Raw genomic sequence first — 23,915 nt, 5'->3', positions numbered from 1 at the left:
TGCCCATACTGACGTCTATTTTCATTATAGATGCTCGATCTGGGGTAGTAACCCCAGCATTCCTGATAGCTTTTTCTCTGGTATATTTAGCAATATTTATACCTAGAAATTCGTGCTAGTAAGGAATTTCACCGGGTGACACAGGGACGAGCTCAGAAAAGCCTAATGTAATAATTTGTGATTTATAGCTATAATAAAAAAAATAATGTACAAAAAATTAAGTTTTCACTCCATAAATTGTATAATAATGGAAAAAATATAGAAATATGTTGGATCCCTGCCCATGTAGGGATTAAAGGAAATGAAGAGACTGATAAAGCAGCTAAAGAAGCGGTCCACATGACAAGAGCAAATGTAGACATCCCTATTAGTGACTATATAAGATATATAAAAACAATCATTGTAAGTAAATGGCAAAATGTACGGAATGAAGAACTTGAAAATAATAAATTAAAACAGATAAAATCCAGTGTTGGAAAATGAGTTCGTCATATCAGAGAGAGGGACACACACAAGTAATTCTGACACGTCTTCGAATAGGCCATACTCGTTTGACACATGAACACTTAATGAACAGTCCATGTGGCCCTCCTCCCAAATGCCCAGATTGCAAAGTGTTGATAACTGTGAAACATTATTGTGTGAATGTCCAAAATATAACCTGCAGCGATTATCAGGTTTTGGAAATGGATCAATAAAAGAAATTTTGTCGGAATCTTCAACATTTTCAGTAAAACCCATTTTAATGTTCATGAGTAGCTGTGATTTAATTGATAAAATATAAAAAGCAAATGATAAATATATGGAAACCTAATGAATTTTAAAATAACTAAATTTAAAAATTTTACTTAATAATTTTACTTAATTTATTTTGAATTTTAATATACATTTTTAGTGAGTATATATGGAAACATGAGTATAAATGTATTTATTGTGAGAGTGTGTACCAGTATGAGAGTGTATACCTTTGTGCAACTTTTAATTTCATTTTCATTCATTCATCATTAACGAGTGACCTATTTGGTCCCAGTGCTAGGCTTCTAGCCTAGACCTGTCATTTCATTCAGATCCTTTGGGCCAGCCCTATGAGAGCTGTTAGTCAGCTCAGTGTTCTGGTTAAACTTTTTTAATAATAATAATCTTCTTCATGGAAACCCTCTCTGACCAGTCAACAGGTCTCTTTCAAGTGATTTGCCATCCCCATTATGTACTGGTAGGTATTGCACACTTCATCCTCATAGTCTTCAGTCCATAATTCCTAGAGAACCTACATCAATCCTCACAGTCCTGTACATTAGCTCGGAATGGTGAAAATTCAATGCTCAACTGCTGTACCCACTGATATGCAAACAGGATTACTGGTATATACCAGTCTGAAATATTCAGCCCAAGAGCTGAGCTAAGTCATAGCTGAATGAGTGCATAAATTTTCAGTCAACTAGTTTGTCATTTATTGCATTTTATTTAAGTGGAATGAACTGACTTGAGGTTCCCATGCAACATACGGTTATGCTGAGTTAAAGCAATGGGTGTGTGTGGATAGTAATTATTTTCTTTTCATGACAGAGAGAGTGGAGAGAATTCATTGTTTATATCTTAGCCCTGTTAAGGGAAAAGCTAATATAAAATGATGATGATGAAATTTTCACATTACTCAATGTGATTGATTGTTACATGTATTAATCAGAATATTTATTTGCAGAAATTAAAGTATTGGAGAACAATGATATTGAATCACTGGTTACTGAGAAGAAGGAAATTCTGAAGGAGATTATAGATCTGAAGACCAAGATAAGCCTTTATGATGAAAACTGTGAAAATGAACAAAAGGGAATAGACAGTTCAGCAGAAGAAAATGACCAGATGGTTATGAGGTAGGGCATGTTATTTTCTAGTAATTTCAATAAAAATCACTTGGTAAGTTTTTATTGTAGAATTAGTCAGTCAGAAGTTCTTTTCCAGTCAGGTCTGGCTTACTCAAGTATGTGACAAGAGTCACAGCCACTCTAGTCCACCGTCAGTTGTCCCCTCGAGTAGGACGCCTTGACGAGGTGAGGGGCTAAGGGACCCTGGCCTTTGGGCCCGGGTCCTGATGAATCATCTTACGTAGTTTAGGTTTAAATGGCTTGGACATTTCCACATTCGAAAAATTTTACTGCTTTGTTGAATCTGAGAAGGGGTCGTTTTTTTGGAAGGGGTTTGCATTTGAAGCTAATTGTGGGAGTTGTGGTGGTTGAGTCGCCACCCGATATGGTTTGGACCTAAGAGATAGTGATAGGATTTTCCCATTGCTACCTTGGGGGGCAGAACCATCTCTGGGGATCAGCCCATCAGAACCAGGGGGGGCTGGTTTTTGGAGGTGGGACTCCTGGCTTTTGTGCGGAAGCCCACCAGTACGTATGGAGTGGGGAGTCAGTCCCCATTAGGGGGGCAGAACTCCCAGCAGGCAGATAGGCTTATACCTGGGCCACTGCAAATGTATTGGTGCTATCCCGAAAGGGTAGGGTATGGGGTGGACTGTTGGGAGTCAACTCTCACTTGTGCCATTGGTGGAGAATGCGAATACCTGACTGATCCACAATACTTTCTTGATATAACCAAGCAGTTTTGGGTGGGTGGATGAACCAGTTTGTGTGTGGTGGTCTGATGTGTGCATGCTTGGCATCTTGGGGTCTCTTCGCAGGCTTTGGGAGTGTGTTGGGGTGGGGAAGCTGGGCAGTAGAGCTGCCCAGTTTGCCCTTTTTGATATGCTGTTGGGGTCTGTGCGGGGCTCTTGGGTGTCGGGTGTGCACTTTTGGACCTTTGCATGTGGACTGGTTTAAATTTATGGACTTGGCTATTAGTTCTCCCTCCCCTGGATCAGAAGACTTAACGGCACTGGGAACAACTTCTGGCATGAACATGGATACTATCTTGGCTTTTGGACAGAACCAAACACTGAGACACTGGGGTGTTAGTAAATCTGGTGGATTTGATTCAAATAATAGGGTCCTTTATTGCACTAATGTAAGCTTGTCATTAGATTACGAATGTTTATACATTGTAGTAAAACAATTTGGCAAAGTGAAAAGAATTAAATTAATTCTAGATAAAGATAAGCAGTCATTTTGTGCTTTTGTTAAATTTTCCTCTCCTTTGGAAGCTAGTGAGGCACAACAAAGACTCCATGGCCACATTCTAAATGACTCAGTTCTCAGCACGAAAGTGTTTTCAGTGAAAAACTTGAATGATGAGCCATTTGACTTTATTCCAAAGGCTGAAGAACATGGACCAGTCCCATGTACCAGAGCTCTTCCTCCCCCTTTATGGCATGTTGCTATCTACAAGGAGGGAGGGAAAAATTTGATAAAAGCTGCTGACTGCATTGAGAGCAAGGTTGGTTCCATTCCCATTGGAAATTTGAAACGGTATGGAAAGAACCTTCTAATAAAAGTGTGTAATGAGACAAGCGGTTCTGCCATCAAATTTTAAACCTCCTGAAAGTGGAAATATTGAATGTATTTCATCTCACAGATTCTTTAACACACTGAAAGGAGTAGTTTACTCAAAAGACTTGCATGTTTTTAAAGAGGAGATGATTCTCCATCGATGCCCTCCTTGTGTATCTCGTGTTAAAAAACTGGGTGGGGATGCAGCTATCCTTTTAACCTTCTCCTCCAGTTACCTACCTGATACCATCATTGTTGGCCATGAGAGGATGCAGGTTAAAAAATATAAAAGAAATCCTAAACAGTGTCGCAAATGCTTTGAATATGGCCACATTCAAAACTCTTGCGATAACAATAAAAGATGTCCTGTGTGCTCTGCAGAGCACGATAATTTTGATGATTGCTAAGCAGCCCGATACTGTTTTCTTTGTAAGGGTGATCACACTCCAAATTCTAGGGCTTGTCCCAGATATAAATTTGAACAAGAAGTGTTGGCAGTGGCTGATAATGAACATATCAGCATTAGTGAAGCAAAGCACACGGTAATGGGGGCAAACAAAAGTGCCAACACTACGTATGCTTCTGTAATAAAACTTATGAAAACTTCCAACAATGTAAGGCCACCAATAACTGTGTCTGATAGTAGATATCACAAACCTGCTATTTCTCGAACTGTAAATAATAATGAAAATCTCCAAACTGGTCAGAAACTTTTAGTCGGCAAGTGCTTTTGAGTCCAATACCAAAAATTGTACTTCCAAAAGCACAGAAAATTTATCTTCCACCACATCCACAGCTGTCGATTCATCTCCAAAAATAAGGGTGCCAAAATCAACCAATAATTCAGGAAAATATTCTGAAAATACTTCAAACAAAAATAAGCTAAAGGAACAATCCCAATTAGATAGAGCTAGTTCAGAGCCATCAATCGCCACAGCCACAAACAAAAATAATAATAAAACTACAGTTGCAACTACCAAGAAACGCACAAGAAATAGTTCCCCAAATAATGATAATTTTATAATAAAAACTTCAAATGGGTTCAGTGTTTTGGAAGAGATCTCTCCTCCTAGAAAGGTGGTTCCAAAAGTAGTTTCAGAACAAAAACAACTGAGTTCAGTTCAGTCTTGCCACCCTAAGACAAATAGGATTAGTGGTGCACAGAACCACAGTAGTAATTCTGAACATCAGGTTCATAATAAAAAATATGAAGATCAACCAAAGACCCTGAACACCAATTCAGATGAAAAGGGATTAAGAAAACAATCTCTTATAAAGGAGAATTTCCCACTCCACCCTAGGAACAGTACTTCCCCTCCAAGGAGTGGGAAGTAGCACATTTTACCACCTTAGCATTCTTGCTCGATATTCTTCAGTGGAACTGTAAAGGTCTCAGAGCCCGTACAGAAGACCTTAAAGTTTTAATGCATGAATTCAATGCAGGGATTATATGCCTACAGGAAACAATGTTAGGCAACTCTGCTTATAATCCTGGACTAAATTATTCAATATTTAAAGCATATCCCCCAACTGGTGATCATGCCCATGTGTAGGTGCTGCAATTATTATTAATAAATCTCTACAGCACTCCACAATACAATTAAATACAACACTACAAGCTGTTGCTATTTCAGTCATTTTGGAAAAGAGGATAACAATCTGCTCCTTATACCTTCCACCAGACCTTGCTTTTAACATTGGAGATATTCAGTCGTTAATTGACCAACTTCCAGCTCCTTTACTTCTGCTAGGTGATTTTATTGCCCACAACCCCCTTTGGGGAAGTCGGTTTTTAGATAGTAAAGGGAAATTAATCGAAGACCTTATTGACAGGAATGATGTTACCCTGTATAATAATGGGTCAATGACTTTCCACAACATTCACGATAATCATTTCTCTGCACTGGACCTTAGTATTTCTTCAACTAGTATCCACCTTGATTTTAATTGGTCTGTTAATGAAGATTTAAATGGAAGTGATCACTACCCGATCCATTTGAAATATGCTCTGAATGCACCATCTGAAGTTTTACCTAAGTGGAAGGTAGAGGACGCAGACTGGGATAAATTCAGTAAGGGTGTCAATCTAGATAGGGAGTTTGAGTCCTTTCATTCTCATCTAGATGCCTATGATTACTTTATTGAATCTACTTTGAAGAGTGCTGAAAGCTCGATTCCAAAAACAAAAGGCAAACCTCGTAGACCTGCAGTTCCCTGGTGGAATAAGACGTGGTATTCTGAGAAAAGTGACTAGGAAATGCTACAGACGTTACAAAACTAGTGGCTCCCCTCAGTCTAAATTAATCTACAAACGTGCTTTAGCCAAGCAGCGGTGCTTTTATAAGAAAGCCAAAAGAGAATGTTGGCTTTACAATATTAATGGAATAAACTCCAAGACCCCACTAAGAGTGGTGTGGCGCAAAATAAGGAAACTGAGTGGAAAATTTGTAGCGTCACCATTGCCCTCTTTAAAAGTAAATGACTCTAATCACAGAGCCCACTGAAGTTGCCAATGAGCTAGGAAAGCACTTTTCTAAAGTTTCCAGCCCTAACAATTATTCTCCAGAATTTCAAAGAATTAGGAATTCTGAAATGTGTCTGAAGTTTGATTCGGGAAAATCTGAACCATACAACTACAAATTTTCCCTAAGAGAACTTCGTGAGGCGCTCTCCTCAAGTGAATCCACAGCTCCAGGTGAGGATACAATCATATATGAAATGCTGAAACACCTCCCAGATGATGCCAAAAAATATTTACTGAAGATACTAAACAAAATATGGGAAACTGGAATTTTACCCAAGGACTGGAAAATATCCATAATTGTCCCTATTAAAAAGCCTAATAAAGATGCTTCCCAAGCCACCAGCTATAGACCAATAGCTCTTACCAGTTGTGTATGTAAGCTGATGGAGAAAATGATAAATACTAGACTAGTTTGGCACCTGGAGACCAAAGGATTACTATCGCAATTTCAATTTGGTTTCAGAAAAAACCGCTCCACCCTTGATCCCCTGCTGAGGCTGACCAACCAAATCCAGCACGGATTCGCCAAGCAGTGTCAGACCGTTGGAATATTTTTTGACTTGGAGAAAGCATATGACACTACCTGGAGAATTGGCATCATGAAACAATTGCACAAGATGGGCATATGTGGAAGAATGATCAGGTTTATATATTCCTTTTTATCAGACAGACTTTTTAAGGTAAGAGTGGGAAACTCCTTCTCCCAACCTTTTATGCAGGAGGAAGGAGTTCCCCAAGGAAGCGTTTTAAGTGTAACGCTTTTTTCAGTGGCAATAAATAGTGTGATTGAAAAAATCTTGCCCCCTGTTAAATGCTCGCTTTTTGTCGATGATCTTGCAATATACTGCACAGGAAATGATTCCTTGTCTGTATGTAAACATTTGCAAAGGTCTATTAAGGCTATTACTAAGTGGGCTGATGAGAATGGTTTCAAATTCTCCTCTTCCAAAACAGTTGCAGTAAGATTCACCAGGTGCCGGCGTGTGGAAGAGGTTGCCACACTTAGTTTAAAAGGGTCCATCCTTCCTTACGAGAGTGAAGTTAAATTTCTGGGGATGACTATTGACCATAAATTAACATGGGCTAGCCACATAAATGCCCTAAAGTTTAATGTTAAACAATCTATGAATATTTTAAAGGTTGTTTGTGGATTTAGTTGGGGGGCTGATAAGAAATCCCTTCTGAGGCTATATGACTCTGTGTCAATCTAAGCTAGACTATGGCTGTCAGATTTATTACTCGGCCTGTAAAACCAAGCTAAAGGAACTGGATGTTGTACACAACATGGGGTTGAGAATATGCTGAGGGGCTTTTAGAACTTCGCCTGTTGAAAGCATTTATGTCGACACAGATCATTTACCCCTTGATCTAAGAAGGCAAGAGCTAGGGTTGTGATACATGGCTAGAATGAAAAGTGCTCCCAAAAATCCCTCCTTTCAAGCACTATAGGAAACAGACTCTCGAAGTTTTTTCTGGTACAAGAGCTTCTAAACCATTCCAAATTTGACTGAATGAGGATGTTAGGAACAATCACCTTAAATCCCAGAAAGTCCTGGAAGTAGAATATCCTGTAAATCCTCCATTGCTTATCCCAGAAACACCAATATGTAAGAAACTGTTTAACAAAAAGGACTGCACTGTAGAAGAGATTAGGGGAAAATTCTTAGAGCACGATGTTACCCATACTAATTTTACAAAAATTTATACAGATGGGTCTAAGTCAGATAGTGGTGTTGGTTGCGCTGTTATCCTTGGTGATACAGCGTACACAGCTAAATTACCTGACTCTGCATCAATATTTAGTGCCGAATTAACAGCCGTAGTGTCTGCCCTAGATTTAGTTTTTCAAAGTAGTGACTCTAATTTTGTCATATACTCAGACTCTAGAAGCACCTTAGAAGCTATTAAAAAAATTAATAGCTTCCATCCATTAATTCAAAAAGTTCAGGAGTGGCTTTTTCGTATATATTGTAGACGTAAATCGTCCCTTTCTGTTGGGTCCCTTCTCACGTGGGGATTCGCGGAAACGAGATGGTAGACAGGGAAGCGAAAGCTGCAAGTATTTTATCAGAAACCTGTTTCAGAAAAGTGCCTCATACAGACCTAAAAGGTCCCATTAGATCTTATGTTTTAAGTAAATGGCAAGAAAGGTGGACTTCTCTTCTTGCCAATAATAAGAAGTATAGAAATATTAGGGATAATATACTACCGTGGTCTTCGTCATTCCAGCTTGACAGACGAACAGAGGTTATTTTAACGAGATTAAGGATTGGGCACACTCGTCTGACCCATCAGTTTATTTTAGAAGGAAGCAGCCCTCCAGAGTGTGCTTACTGTGATGAGACACTAACAGTGGAGCACATTCTGGTGGTCTGCCCCAGATATTTTAACTAAAGAGAGAGATATTTTCAGGGTAAATCCCTGTCTGATATTTTGGGAGATGAAGCAGATATTTCTGCTATCATCTCTTTTTTAAAGTGTATTAAAATTTTTAACGATATTTAATTTTTCTGAGCTCGTCCCTGTGTCACCCGGTGAAATTTCTTACTAACACGAATTTCTAGGTATAAATATTGCTAAATACAGTGGTACCTCGGTTTCCGACGCTAATCTGTTCTAGAAGGAATGTCGAGATTCGATTTTGTCGAATTCCGAATCAATTTCGACCATAAGAAATAACTGAAAATGGATTAATCCGTTCCTGACCACCAGTCACTACTCCAACCTTGTCTTTTTATACAAAACACTACACACATTACAATTAAATAAGTTCAGAGTTACATAACTTACCTTATTAGAAGTCTTCTTACAGTTTTAAATGCATACTGTATCAAAAAAATTGGCCTACCAGTGGTAGACCGAGCGCTGCACGCTAGGCTAGGCTAGGCAGCCCATATGCACTCCAGAATGTACAGTACTGTACTGTAACGGGTACGCACAAAAACTGTTGTTAATGATAAATACAATGAAAAACAAGCCTGGTCATTACATTAAATTAATAATATATAAAAATAAGCCGAATGTACTGTAGAGTCTGTTATAAAAATTAAGAAAAACCTTAAGTTACGTCGGCATCGGCAGCTTGGGCAAGCGCGAATGTAAACAAACCAGGGCGCCGTCCTGGTGGCGTATCCTTGGCTACTGTAATTACATAAACATTGTGTACGTTCAGGATTGTATTAATTTATGGTAAATTCCATTCAGAGTCTACTGTAATGTATAAAATCACTGCAAAACATCTTTCAATAAATGTTATGATACCCTAACATGTATTTTTCAATAAAATATCCTTGTAAGCAGAATCCCCGAGTTAACCTTAGGCTAACCCCTTCTTTACCGAGAATCTTACGGCATTCACTAACGGACAGCACACGTAAACACTGCATTCGCTACAGAAATGCACAAGTGCGCCTCTGTCTAAAAAAAAATCGAGCATGAGACTATTCCTTGTAAGCAGAATCTCCGAGTTAACCTCAGGCTAAGCTCTTCTTTACCGAGAACCTTACAGCATTCACTAACGAACAGCACACGTAAACATTGCATTCGCTACAGAAATGCGCAAGTGTGCCTCTGTCTAAAAAAAAAAAAAAATCGAGCATGAGACTGTTCCTTGTATGTAAGCAGAATCTCTGAGTTAACCTCAGGCTAAGCTCTTCTTTACCGAGAACCTTAAGGCATTCACTAACGAACAGCACATGTAAACATTGCATTCGCTACAGAAATGCAAACGTGCGCCTGTCTAAAAAAAAAAAAATAAAACCAACATGAGACTGTAGCCTATGTACGCTGCAGTTACACTTGTTTCCAAATTAGTGTATGTATGTAATACCATACTGTATGTACTAAATTTTCGTCATCAATTATTGTTACATATGTACAGTATGTGTATCCAAATGTCTGAATGTACAGCACTGTACGTACAGTAGACAGCCAGCAATGTTTTGCTTCATCATACACCTGGCAGCAGTGGACAGCCTCCGATGCTTTGTTTTTCTCTATGTACCGTAGTAGAAATCTTAAAGAGGCCTACCACCTCCGTGTACCCGACACGTATTATGCAGTATTAAACGGGTAAAAAAATGGAGTTTTGAGGGAGAGAGGAAGTTACTGTACAGTAACCCAACATAGACAACACAAAATCTTAAGAGGCCTACCACCTCCGTGTACCCATTACTATGCAATATTAAACTGGTAAAAATATGGAGTTTTGAGGGAGAGAGGAAGTAAGCCTTAAGAGGCCTACCGCCGTCGTGTACCTGTTACTATGCAATGTTAAAGGGATAAACAAGAAAACCAGAAATTAACTAATTTTTCATTTTATTATTGCACTGTATGTACTTAATGATTACTAAAACTAGTCTACAAAAGGAATCCTTAATACTAGCACAAACATAAGACTTAATACTACTGTATACTTAACACTACTTAATACTGTACGTACGTTGCTACTGACTATGGACTGTATACCTTACACCTAAATTGAAATGTACACGTTCTAATGCTACACCTAAATTGAAATTACTGTACACCATTTACTGTACACGTTCTACTGCTACACTTAAATTTACTGTACTGTACACTCTATGTTACACAGCTGCTCCTCTCAGGACTTGCACTTCAACAGAAGTGTAAACCTGTGGAATAAACACAAAATCAAATGTAGAAATGGTTTGAGCTGTAGGCTAATTTACAAAAAAACCCTTAATCTTACTGTATGCACAAGCATTTCCAGGTCACTTATAATCACAAAAACTTTTTCACAACCAGTAGGCTACAGCTTTATCCATACCTTGACGTTGATGAATATGTACAGTTGCCCCTCACACAAGCACTGAACTCCTCCAGGACTTTCATTCAACGAAGAGTAAACCTGTGGAATAAACACAAAATCAAATGTAAAAATGGTTTGAGCTGTAGGCTAATCTACAAAAGAATCCTTAATCTTACAGTACAAGCATTTCCAGGTCACTTATAATCAAATTAAAAACTTTTTCACAACCAGTAGGCTACAGCTTTATCCATACCTTGACGTTGATGAATATGAACAGTTGCCCCCCCACACAAGAACTGAACTCCTCCAGGAACTTCACTCAATTACTGCACAGTAATCTGTGGATTAAACACAAAATAACATGTAGAAACATCATTTCCTGTTATGAGCTGTAATAATACACAAAAGCCTTAATCTTACAAGCATCTTTAGGTCATTTATAAACATTAAAAAGGTTTTAACAACTAATACGGCATGGCCCATACCTTGACACTCATGAACAGCCCAGACTCAACGGCTTTGGGAGATTCATTCAATGGAGTGCAGTACTGTACAGTAACCTGTGGATTAAACACAAATTGAAATGTACTGTTAGTAACTCAATGTGTACTGTATTTATGGCACCTTTCATTGCTTTAACTTGCATGAATAAATATTCACTGTACTGTATCTCTAGGTCATTTATAAACACTAATAAAAGTTTTTAACCACGACAGTAGGGCCCATACCTTGGCATTGATGAGGATCTGGATCTGTGGAGATGGATGTGGAGAGGAGGTATGGAGAGAGCATCACTGGTTGGAAGGGAATCTCCTTCCATACAGTCTGATTGCTGCTCTTCAGGAGATTCCTCTTTTCTCTGTTTTTGGCACTGGGACCGGGCTGGTTTTCTTCTTTAGAAAAACCTGTACAGGGTCGTCTGCTGTTGACGTTTTTTCAGGTGTTTCCTGTACACATTGACTAAGTTGTCGTCAACATAGTCAATAGCCCGGTTCACTACAGCCTTGTCATGGTGATGCTTCTCGAAGAATTCCTGGAATTTCTCCCAGTGCATCAGCATCTCCTTGATTTCTTTAGTGCCTGTAGTAGGCACCTCCTTGCTCTCCTCCTCTTCAGACACCTCCTCAGCCAAAACCTTCTGCTGCTCCTTGTGAAGTTCCTGGAGTTCCTCTGTTGTCAGCTCCGTGTTGTGTTCTGCCACCAGCTCCTCTACATCATCAGAACTCACCTCCAAGCCCATGGACTTGGCCACAGAAACAATTTCCTCAACATCAGCGTCAGGCAGAGGAAGGGGTTCAGCTTCAGGGTCATCTCCAAGCTGACTTGGGTCATCAAAACCCTCGAAGTCCCTAAGAGGAGCCCCATCAGGCCAAAGGTTTCTCCAGCCTGCTGTAAGGGTCCTCTTAGAAACTTCGGCCCATGCTTTATTTATCAGCCTAACACAACTGAGGATGTGGAAATGTTCCTTCAAAATTCAGTAAGTGTTAGGCTGGTTTCATTGGTGACTTCAAAACACCTTTGGAAGAGTGCCTTGGTGTACAGCTTTTGAAGTTTGCAATGATCTGCTGGTCCATGGGCTGGAGTAGTGAGGTAGTTCTGGGTGGCAAAAACTTGACTGACCTTAAGCCAGCTGAACTCGTCAGCCAGCTCATATTCCATGTCGGGGGTGGGCAGGGCATTGTCCATGACGAGGAGTGCTTTCAGTGGCAAACCTTTCTCTTCGAGGTATTCCTTGATAGTGGGGCACACACTTCAGAAACCCACTCTCGAAAGATTTGCCTAGTTACCCAGGCCTTAGCATTTGATTTCCACATTACATTCAGCTTATTTTTAAGAATTTTATGTTTCTTAAAAACTCTGGGGTTTCAGGTGATACACTAGCAGAGGCTTGATCTTAAAACTAGCGTTTGCACACAACAGTAGAGTTAACCTATCCTTCATGGGTTTATGGCCAGGCAATTTCTTCTCCTCTTTTTGTAATATAGGTCCTCTTTGGCATTTTCTTCCAAAAGAGGCCTGTCTCATCACAATTGAACACTTGGTTTGATACGAAACCATTCTCATCCACGTACTGCTGGAATTCAGTCACGTACTTTTCTGCAGCTTTCTTATCAGCACTCAAGCTGCCTCCCATGCCTAAGAACACTGTGGATGCCACTTCTTTTCTTAAACCTATCAAACCATCCACGACTGGCCATAAACTCATGATCTGTACTCGAACCTGGTGTACTTTTTATCAAGTCAGTGTGCAAACTTTTGGCCTTCGCACAAATCATGGCCTCAGATACGCTATCCCCAAAGCTGTTTTTCATTGACCCAAACTAATAACAGTTTCTCAATTTCCTCTATTATGGGGGCCTCTGCTTCGTCAAACTCATAACCCCCTAGCAACACTAGCACTCTTAATGGCTTCTTTGTTCTTTAAAAATGTGCTGATGGTGGACCTGGGTAACCTATACTCCAACGCTAAATCAGTCACACGAATGCCCCTTTCATACTTTTCAATTACCTCCTTCTTCAGTTCAATAGTAGTCCTCACAGTCTTCCTCTTCTGCTTATCAGCTGTGGCTGGCTTGGGACCCATGATTCCGAGAGAATGTAGAATTTTGCAGGAGACAAAAAAATTCACCTGTACAAGCCTGCACTTCTTGTTTCAAACAGCAGCGGCAGCGTGAGTGGGCTTTAAGTGCTTTTAAATGTGCGTGGGAAGAACGCCACCACCAACAACGCCAACTAGCGGCGGCGTTACCAAAACACTTTTGTTTACAAACATCATATGTTTCGTCGACGGGTCGGATCGCGTCGGGTCGGATTCCGGTTTTTGTTCGGGAACCGGCGCAAACTTTTCTCGGCATTTCGTGTCGGAATCCGATTTTGTCAAGTTTCGGTACGGTCGAAGACCGAGGTACCACTGTATACCAGAGAAAAATGCTATCAGGAATGCTGGGGTTACTACCCCCAGATCGATCATCTATAATGAAAATAGATGTTATGGGTAAAAAATTAGTGAAGTTATCACTGCCACAGAACCACACTCTGAAGACATCCCAATGACAAAACCCCGGAAGAGCGGAGAGCCGACCCAGCTCCCTCACTCACCCGCCCGCCCGACGGCGACCCCAGCGCCATCTGAACTCATTCCAGGCTAGCACATGATCTCTGCTGTTATTAGATCTTTTTCTTGTGTTTTTCCAGCAATTTCTGCTTTATCTCATCATGGCATCGAGCAGCTTTACTGTCTCCAAGTTAAGTACCATCTTCTTGTGGTGTTTTATGATTAGTTTGGCTGTTTTAGCCCGTATTTATAATATTATATGTGGTTTTTGTTTGACGCTGCACATAGCAGTCCCTTTGTCAGCCATGTTGACCTCGAGGTACACCCATTCAGCTTGTTCTGTTTGGGTTTCTCTCGGTCGTTTACACTAATTGTATTTATATTCCCTGTCATGGGATCATCCTGGTGGAGATTTCTTAGGGTGTGTCTTTGGGTCTCCTTTAATTTTTAATTTTTGAGAGTCTCCTCTCATTGGGGTTCTTGCTATTGTTTGGGGTATCCAAAGTTTCCACTCTTTTGCTTTTCTCCCCGGGATGTCTCCCTTTTTGATGAGTACGTAAAAATAATTTCTTGTATGTGCTTGATGTCGCGAAATTATATTATTATATTATTATTTCCGAGTGTGGCGTCAGGTACGGCCTGTTGGCTGTTTACATTCTGTCGCCTAGTTCGGTTAGGCTATTCGCCTAGCACAAGCTTATACATTTTATTTACATTTTATATTATTAGATGGTTATTTATTTGTCTTTGACAACATGTGTATATCATTTAATGGTCGCAGCCTAGTCTTATCACTAGTTGGTGGGTTAGGCTACCTCCTTTTTTAGCTGCTCTACCTAACCTCCTGCTCTCCCGTGTCTCGCTTGAGAGGGTAGGAGGGAGAGGGGGGATAGTCAGGTCGAGGGAGTTTCTGTTGTTCCATCCGTCTACCGCTTGGTTGGGTTGCTGAAGTTTTGAGACCCCAGTTCCCCCCCCCCCCTGCTATCACTAGTGGTGTAGGAGGATTTTATCCTGGAGAGTCTCCTTCACGCTTTCCTCAACCCTTTCCCTTTCTTTAGTCGGTTACGGTTGGCCTTCGACACAGGAATTTCTCTCCCTGCTTTTCTCCTCTCCCTTCCCTTCTCTCCTCCCGGTTATTAGGCTAGGCCTTCTAGGAGGGTGAGAGCGTGGTGTGGTTTGGTTTAGGACAGTTCCTTTTTAAAATTGTACTTGTGGTGGGTCATGAGTCTCCCTGTACGTAGGTACCCTCTGGATACCTTCTACCTCGCGGGGTTACAGTTGAGCGGAGGGTACAGTCCCCCCAGTCTCCTGTCCTGTTATTTCTCTTGACCCTCTCCTTCAAGTACTGTTCTTTCCTTCCTGATTTCCCCCCCGCTTCCCCCCCCCTCCTCCCCTGTGTGAGGTTGAAGTTGTTTGTCATCTCCTTGCGCTCGTGACGTCGGGCATCCGATGGTCACCCCGAGGCAGTCAGGCCTACCCTAGTAGAGGGGCACACTCCCTCCTGGGGTAGGTTCTGTTGACATCACTTGGCTAGTGTCTCGTTGATTCGCTCTCTCCGGATCGAGCGGATTTCCGACCACTCTCAGGGCTCGCTCTCTCACTTCCCTCGACTCCGCCTTCCCCGGCCCTCCCGTTGCCTCCGCCCTATTATCGCTTCGGCGCTTTGAATCATGTGGATAGGTTTGACTGGCTTTTCCACCTGACCAGATTCTGATCAGCTGTGATGTACTGCCTCACCTTTCTGCTATGCTCTAGCCTCGGAGGCTCGGGATCCTGGAGGGGTTTGCGCCGGAACCTGGGGGCTTATATCAAATTATTCCTTATGCACTGTTAAGGGGATCGGCCGCCTAAAAAGCCCAAAAAATCTTTAAAAAATTCGACTTGCTGAAAAAAATTCTATGGCTTCGTATAGCGTTCAAGAATGTGTCCACGAAATATTATGCTAAAATTTGCCTTATTTCTCTAGTTATGGCCTCAAATGTAACAATAACTATATACCCATAAAACACCAGTAGCTCAAATGATTTAGTCTGGTATAGTTTTTGCGATGTGTGTTATGAAAACTTCCTTTGAAATGAAATATATAATGTCAATAATATCCTACTTGGCACCTTTTTAGTTATTCCTAGCCATGACAACGCACACGTCATACCATGACGCCGACTGTGGCCGAGAGTTGCCTATAAACTTCCAAGCCAGAAGGACACGTTTTTCACGCTCGCTAGCCTTGACTGAACTCTGTATTTTCTGCGGTGTTTTTGTTTTTTCACCGTGCCTGAAAGGTCCAAGAGTTCACTTCATGCTTCTAGAATGCCGAAAAGCCAAGTGGAAAAGTCCAGGCGAGAAGTAGAAGAAAGAATTCAAGAAATTAGTGCCATAGAGGGGAATGGAGTGACGGAGAGAGAGAGAGAGACTGTCGCCCAGCAAACAGCGCAGGCAGCGATCACTGCTGACCAGAGACCAACCACATCTACCCCTAAAAGCCTCTTTATTCGTTCGTCACTACTAAAGGGCAAAGATATTTTAGAAGAAGAAAGCAGTGGCTCGGAGGCTGATATTATAGACGATCCTGAAAATAAAATGATCATAATAAGTGAAGCAAGACTTGATGAATTACTTGAATCACGAATCCCTAATTGTGAATGTAAAGTAATTCCCAGGATCCATTTGGCAAGGGATGGATTCGAGACACTAATAAAAAAGTGTAGGCAACTATGATACCCTAGAGTAATACCTTGCAGCAAGATCAGACAGGGGGGGACCAGGAACCTAAAATTTATAAGAATGTGTCTTAGGAACATAAATAATCAATTAATATTCTTATTTATAATCATTTTGCATTAATTAATACCCAAAAATAAAAATTAAAACCATAGAATTAATTGTAACACAGTCTTTGAAGTCCCTTTTACTTTTTTATGTAACTAAAACTTTGAAGGCCCGTTTCTCAAAACATAAGTTTTTCACCTTTAAAATGTATCTCCTCCTTAGTATTGGACCAATCTAAATGAAATTTCAAATATAACATGAGGAAACATGGTAGATTAAAACAAAGCCCGGGATTTTTAATATTTTGAGTTTCTGATTTTTGGCAATTTTTTTCTGTAATTTTTCCGGGAAAATTTCATAAAAAAAATAAAAATTCATATCTCGAAAAATAATTGAAAAATAAAAAATCCCTGGCTTTATATCGAAGGTCCATATGTGTTTTATACGTGGTTCAAATCTCATCCCTTAAAACCAAAAAGCAAAGGAGGAGATGCATTTTGAAAATGGCCATTTTTGGCCGAAAAATGCTCTGGCGTCACAAAACCTAAGGTCACTGAACAAAAATTTTTTCCCCAGAAGTTCCACACAATATCCTTTAACAAACCCCCTATATATCAACAATCTGTCGTTAAAAAAAGTCGGAAACCATACTGATCCCCTTAAGAAAATGCTGTTGTACTCTCATAAAATGAGATATCCTGAAGTCCAAGATTGTGAGGTTTATATAATACCAAGTAAACAGAATAATAAAGTATTAAGAATTGCAAAAATAAAATTTGAAGGTCAAGATCTACCTCAAAAAATAAAAATTTTGGGCCAAAATAGAGAACTGAGACCGTATTTTCCAAAGTCACTACAATGTTAAAATTGTAATAAATATGTACACACGAAGAAAAACTGTCAAAATAAACTATATGTGGTTATTGTGGATCTGACGAACATGTACCCCAGAACACCATAGACAACATGCAGTAGAAATATAATGCCAAAAGGCCCTCTTTACCCAATATACACTGATGGATCTAAGTCACAATATGTAGTGGGATATGCTGCAGTTTCCCAAGACAAAACATATCAGTTCTGTCTACCAGATAATGCCTCAATATTTACAGCTGAGTTATGTGCAATAGCATCCTCATTTAATAAGTTTGTGAGTTATAGCGACTCCAAAAGCGCCATAGAAGCCATTCAAAGCTATAATAAAAAAATAATTTTGTACAACAAATTAAGTTTCCACTCCATAAATTGTATAATAATGGAAAAAATATTGAAATATGCTGGATTCCTGTCCATGTAGGGATTAAAGGAAATGAAGAGGCTGATAAAGCAGCTCAAGAAGCAGTCCACGTGACAAGAGCAAATGTAAACATCCCTACATGTATTATGTGAATGTCCAAAATATAACCTGCAGCAATTATCAAATTTTGGAAACAGAACAATGAAAGAAATTTCATCAGAATCTTCAACATTCTCAGTAATACCCATTTTAATGTTCATGAGGAGCTGTGATTTAATTGATAAAATATAAAAAGTAAAATAAATAATAAAATACGAAAACCTAATGAATTTTAAAACCACTAAATTTTAAAATTTTACAAAATTTTTTTTGAATTTTGATATACCTTTTTAGTGAGTATATATGGAAACATGAGTTTAAATGTATTTATTGCATGAGTGTATACCAGTATGAGAGTGTATACCTTTGTGCAACGTTTAATTTCATTTTCATTCATGCATCACCATATCAAATGATCTATTTAGTCCCAGTGCTAGGCTTCTAGCCTAGACCTGTCATTTCATCTAAATCCTTTGGGCCAGCCCTATGAGAGCGGATAGTCAGCTCAGTAGTCTGGTTAAACATTTTTAATGATAATAATATATAACTGACAACATGCCACACAATGGAAATGTAGTGAGCCAAAATGTGTAAACTGTGAACAAAATTGTAAAGTCCCCGCTCAACGCGTTCGCTATAGAGAACATCCCGTTTTCTGCGGTGCCTTCACATTGACCTAGGGTCGATCAGAATATATATATTCATCACCATAATTGTAAATTGTATATTTATTGTCTTTCTAAACAATCATGCTTTACGTACAAGTAATGAATTATTTATTTTATGTGTCAGACATTATTGATCACTATGTTTTCTGTATGAACCTGTCCTATTTTTGTAAAGAATTAGTTTGACCTCAGGTCAACTATAAATCTTAGTACCCACGGTCTCTGCGAAGTACGCAGACGTCCGCATCCCACTTTATAAGCAGCTCGCTTCATCAATAAACCAGCAGTACTTGTCTTTCTGGTCATTATTTCGCACCTCTCTCACAGTGGTGACCCCTGGAGTGGTTCCCGGAAGCCATTAACGGACCCAAACGGCGACTGAGTCTTGGCCCGATGAACCTTACCCATGCCCCTAACAGACTAACTACGGCGCTCTAACAAAGCGTTCGGGCGTTTATCGACCCTCGTCGGCAGGTCGCCAACGCCATTAATGGACCCACACGGCACGCTCCGCCAGTGTGTATTGGCGCGAGTATTCCCTCACACTCCACGTGAGAGTGCGAAATGAGCTTGGACGTGGGCATTCCCAACCACGTACAAATTACTGCGAACCTCTCAGAGGCAGACACCTCTCTCTCGCAACCCCCTCCTGCACACACCTCCACACCGGTACCTGCGCCCCACACGAAGCATGTGAGAGTAGCAACCATGACCCCCCAACCTTAAAGACCCGTGTAGGAGCATGTGAGCAATGTGAGACCACCTTGAATGTGGTGAGGGGGCTCTTGAACCCCAGGAACTTGTTTCTGGGTTTGAGTCCAAGAGTCTCATACACCATCATATATTATTTTGGATTAAATTTGTGGAATTTTCCACTTTAATAAAATTTAATAGACCTGATAAACAGGAAAAGAGATCATAGCTGGGAATGGGTTTATATCCGAAGCTAAATAGTGAGAACTGTGGCAGGACCATCAACTGCCCGATAATGTTCAGACCCGAGAGTTACCAGATTGGTAGCTCAAAGGCAGAACTATTTGTTAGGGCTGGACCACAGATTCCAGGGGGGTCTGGTTCTATGGATAGGACTCTCGGCATTTTATCCGGTTTGCCCATAACATGATTAGGGTGGGGATGATTGTATTCTTGTAATACTCTCAGTCCTAGCAAGTGGGTTTGGCTTACACTTGGGCCACTCTAATCATATTGTGCCATCCCCTTTTGGGGTAGGGTAGGGAGCGGACATTTGGGAGTCAGTTCTCACTTGTGCCATTAGTGGAAGAATAAACTCCATGAAAGGCTGATGATATCTTTTTAAGGTTTTCAGTTTTTTTTTTTCCCCTCAATCTTTATGACAAGTCAGTTTAAGGATTTGAGTACCCTGGACCCTTTGATGGTAGCACAATCATGGTCACCATGTTGACAACCATTGGAACCTCATCTGACAACCCTTCTTTAGAAAAGTCAAAACAAAATCAGAATGCAATAACATTGGAACCATATGCTCCAGTATAAAGGAAACTCCCTCTTTGGGAGTGGCAGTTGGTCAAGGTTTCTAACCTTAGAAACTGACCAGAAAATATCAGCACTCAAGTTGGGAAATTATTTATTGAGCAGACACTTGTGTTCGGGACTGAAATGTCTTTTAGACAAATAAAAGAAAAGACTTGGCTTATAGAGGCCACAACAAAAAGTCAACCTGAAAATTATTTAACAATAAAAATATAGATAACATAAATATAAAAATAAAAAAACACGATATTATGAACAGTATTCAGGTACCATTGTACTTCCTGAGAATAATAACGAGCCAGTTGAAAAAAAATACTGTTAGACTCACTTGAAAAGAGATACCCCAAAGTACAGGATTGCGAACTATATGATCTGCCAAGTAAACAGGTGAATAAACAAGTCTTAAAAATCTCAAAATAAAATTTGAGGCCAAGACCTACCTCAGAAAATAAAAATTTTAGGCCAAACTAGAGAAGTAAGACCATACGTCCCAAAGCCGCACAATGTCAGAAATTGCAGTAAATATGGACATGGAAAAAATATTGTCGAAATGAACCTGTATGCGCGTATTGCGGATCTGAAGAACATGCCACACAATGGAAGTGCAGTGAACCAAAGTGCATAAACTGTGGGCAAAACCATCATGCAAGATCCAAAGAATGTATGTACTATATATACAATACAGAGTTGAAAATATTGCAAAAGAAAGGAACAGATGTCTGTAAAAGAAGCTAAATTAGAATTGAAAGTAAGAGGAATTCAAGATCCGTCTAAGAAACGTACATATTCTTTTAACAAAAAACCAATAATGAAACAAAAATGCATACAAATAGAAAATAACGGAGCACAGAAAAGTAATTCTCAGGAAGAAATTAATGCTTTAGAAATAAAAAACTAAAACAGTAAAGAATAAAGAAAACCCGGTACAGATGGGATGGATAATATTTTATCCAATTCATTTGAAATATTAATGCAAATAGAAACAACACAGGAGGATGCTACTAATTTAAATAACAGAGGAGGGACCTGATAGACTGAAATTAAAGATAAAGAAGGCCATTGGAAAGAACACCACCCAAAACAAAGAAACCAATAATTGTTAGAGAAACATCAGTCAAAACAAAAAACAAAAGATATGAAGAAAGAACAAAAAAAGTTAAGAATATACCATTATCTCCTAAAATAATAGTAAAACCAATGGATACAGATATCCAAAATACCGAAGAAGTGGAGACAACCATGTACCTTAGACAACAATGAATATGTCAAAGGAGAAGAGATTACTCCATCACCAATAATTGGTACAACGAGAAAATAAATAAAGAAAGAAATATATATGACAACTCTTGTGGATGTAATGATTGTTTCATTGCATTGTGCAACAATAAAAAACATAACAAAAGATGGCTTAACAAACATTATTAGAAACTTTATGAAATATAGAAAAAAGAAACCACAGATTTGAGTACCCCCTGAAAAAGGTTGCTTAACGTTGAGGATGGGGCATTAGTATATTATAAAGAAAAACAAATGAATGTCGTGAGAAAATTATTAGAAAAATCCAAATTGATAATGCAAAAAAGAGTAAAAGAGTCGACCGTTATAATGAAATATTTTCAATAGCTGTATAATACAATGGAACGTAAATGGTCTGCAGACCAGATTACACATATTTAGAGAAATACAATGATTGCTAAAAGAATACGAACTCTATGATATTATGTTTACAACATGTCAACAAAACAATATTAACAATAGGTAAATATATATAGCATCTTCATCTAGAGAGGAAGAAGGAAATTTAGGTACTGCTATATTATTGCTCGACCACATGAAAGGTGAAAATTAAAGACCAGGTACCAAGCCTTTCGTGTATTGTGCCCGACTTCTTCCATCCATACAAAGTAAAAATAAAGAGAGACATAAACAAGAAAACTTCAAAACAAAGATCAAAGCCACTAACAAGCTAAACATCATTACTGAATGCAATCACTAGTTTGAAGTCAAATTGTCACATACGAAACAAAAAATACTTTAAAAATACTTAAGAACTGAAACTACAGTTAGAACAGGCTATTGCTAAAAGGTTTAAAATTGTACTTCCCTACAATTTTATGAACAAGGTAACTATCTAATTTAAAAAGACCTGAACTAATATTCATAAGTTGATTGTTAAAATGCTTAATAAAGGCAGATTCAATTATATTTCTCTTAACAATGTGGTTACAAAAATTATCTCAGATGAATTTTTCCAGTCTATACAATGGTTAAAATCATTCATATGTACAAATAAAGCACTTGTCAATTGGCTGTGTTCGAACTGCGTAACGATGCTGTTTTAGACGATAATCTAGTTCTTTACCAGTTTGACCAAGGTATTTATTACTACATCCAGCACAAGGAATCTGTGTAAATACAGCCATTAATTTGTTTTGGGAGTTACGAACAATGATATTCTGAAGTGTCCCTGAATTCTTGTAAACAACAGTTATCTTGAAAATTTTCAGTAATTTTTAATGAAACAAAGATTTACGTTATATGGAAGTGTCAAAATATTTTCTCTCACCTTTAGCTTCTGACAAAATTTTAGAATTGATAAAATTATGTGTTAAGGATTGCAAGTTTGTTTTAAAAATGGAAATTATTACCTTCAAAAGTTTGGGATGGCTATGGAAACCCCTTTCCCAGTTCTTAGCAACCTATATATGGAGTTTTTGAAAGTAAAATATTGCCTGCTATTTTGCTAAGGGGTTCTTTGGTTTCGATACGTTGATGACATATTCTGTGTTTGGCCCATGTGCGAAAATTTGAACAGTTTTTGGACAAGGTAAATCATTTGGTACCTTCTATTAAATTCACCGTTGAAGAGGAAAATAATTGTTCATTACCATTTTTAGATGTTTTGGTTCATTGAAGGGATAGAACTTTTGTGTTTGATGTTTGAGAAACCTAAGAATTCAAATGTCTGTTCTTATGTCCACTATTATTCAGATCACCACGTTAATGTAAAACTCTCAGTTTTTTGTAGCATGTTTTTAAGGGCATTAAGGATATGCAGCCCGGAATTCTTAGACTGAATTTTGTAAAATTTAGATTGACGTGGGAATTATGTTAAAACCATACCCAAAGTTTTTAATCGACAAAATCTTTACAGAAAATGAGAAACATTTTTATTCCAATAACAATAGGGAGCCTTTGGTGAGAGAAAATATTTTGACACTTCCATATAACGTAAATCTTTGTTTCATTAAAAATTACTGAAAATTTTCAAGATAACTGTTGTTTACAAGAATTCAGGACACTTCAGAATATCATTGTTCGTAACTCCCAAAACAAATTAATGGCTGTATTTACACGATTCCTTGGGCTGGATGTAGTAATAAATACCTTGGTCAAACTGGTAAAGAACTAGATTATCGTCTAAAAATGCATCGTTACACAGTTCAACAGGCCAATTGACAAATGCTTTATTTGTACATATGAATGATTTTAACCATTGTATAGACTGGAAAAATTCATCTGAGATAATTTTTGTAACCACATTGTTAAGAGAAATATAATTGAATCTGCCTTTATTAAGCATTTTAACAATCAACTTATGAATATTAGTTCGGGTCTTTTTAAATTAGATAGTTACCTTGTTCATAAAATTGTAGGGAAGTACAATGTTACCTTTTAGCAATAGCCTGTTCTAACTGTAGTTTCAGTTCTTAAGTATTTTTAAAGTATTTTTGTTTCGTATGTGACAATTTGACTTCAAACTAGTGATTGCATTCAGTAATGATGTTTAGCTTGTTAGTGGCTTTGATCTTTGTTTTGTGAAGTTTTCTTGTTTATGTCTCTCATGACACT

General features: G+C 38.8%; 1 protein-coding gene across 4 annotated transcripts in view; it reads left to right on the top strand.

Annotated features, from left to right (window-relative positions):
• LOC136834728 (uncharacterized) overlaps positions 1-23,915 on the top strand; it is a 415,458-nt gene that overhangs the window by 229,765 nt on the left and 161,778 nt on the right. For all 4 annotated transcript variants that reach the window (XM_067097317.1, XM_067097315.1, XM_067097316.1 and 1 more), the window contains exon 2: positions 1,703-1,874. In XM_067097317.1, the coding sequence (XP_066953418.1) occupies positions 1,703-1,874 (172 nt within the window). The remainder of the gene's footprint in view (positions 1-1,702; positions 1,875-23,915) is intronic.

This window comes from Macrobrachium rosenbergii, chromosome 54, assembly GCF_040412425.1.
Source record: "Macrobrachium rosenbergii isolate ZJJX-2024 chromosome 54, ASM4041242v1, whole genome shotgun sequence".
Classification (NCBI taxonomy): domain Eukaryota; kingdom Metazoa; phylum Arthropoda; class Malacostraca; order Decapoda; family Palaemonidae; genus Macrobrachium; species Macrobrachium rosenbergii.
This window is presented reverse-complemented; position numbering and strand designations above follow the sequence as displayed.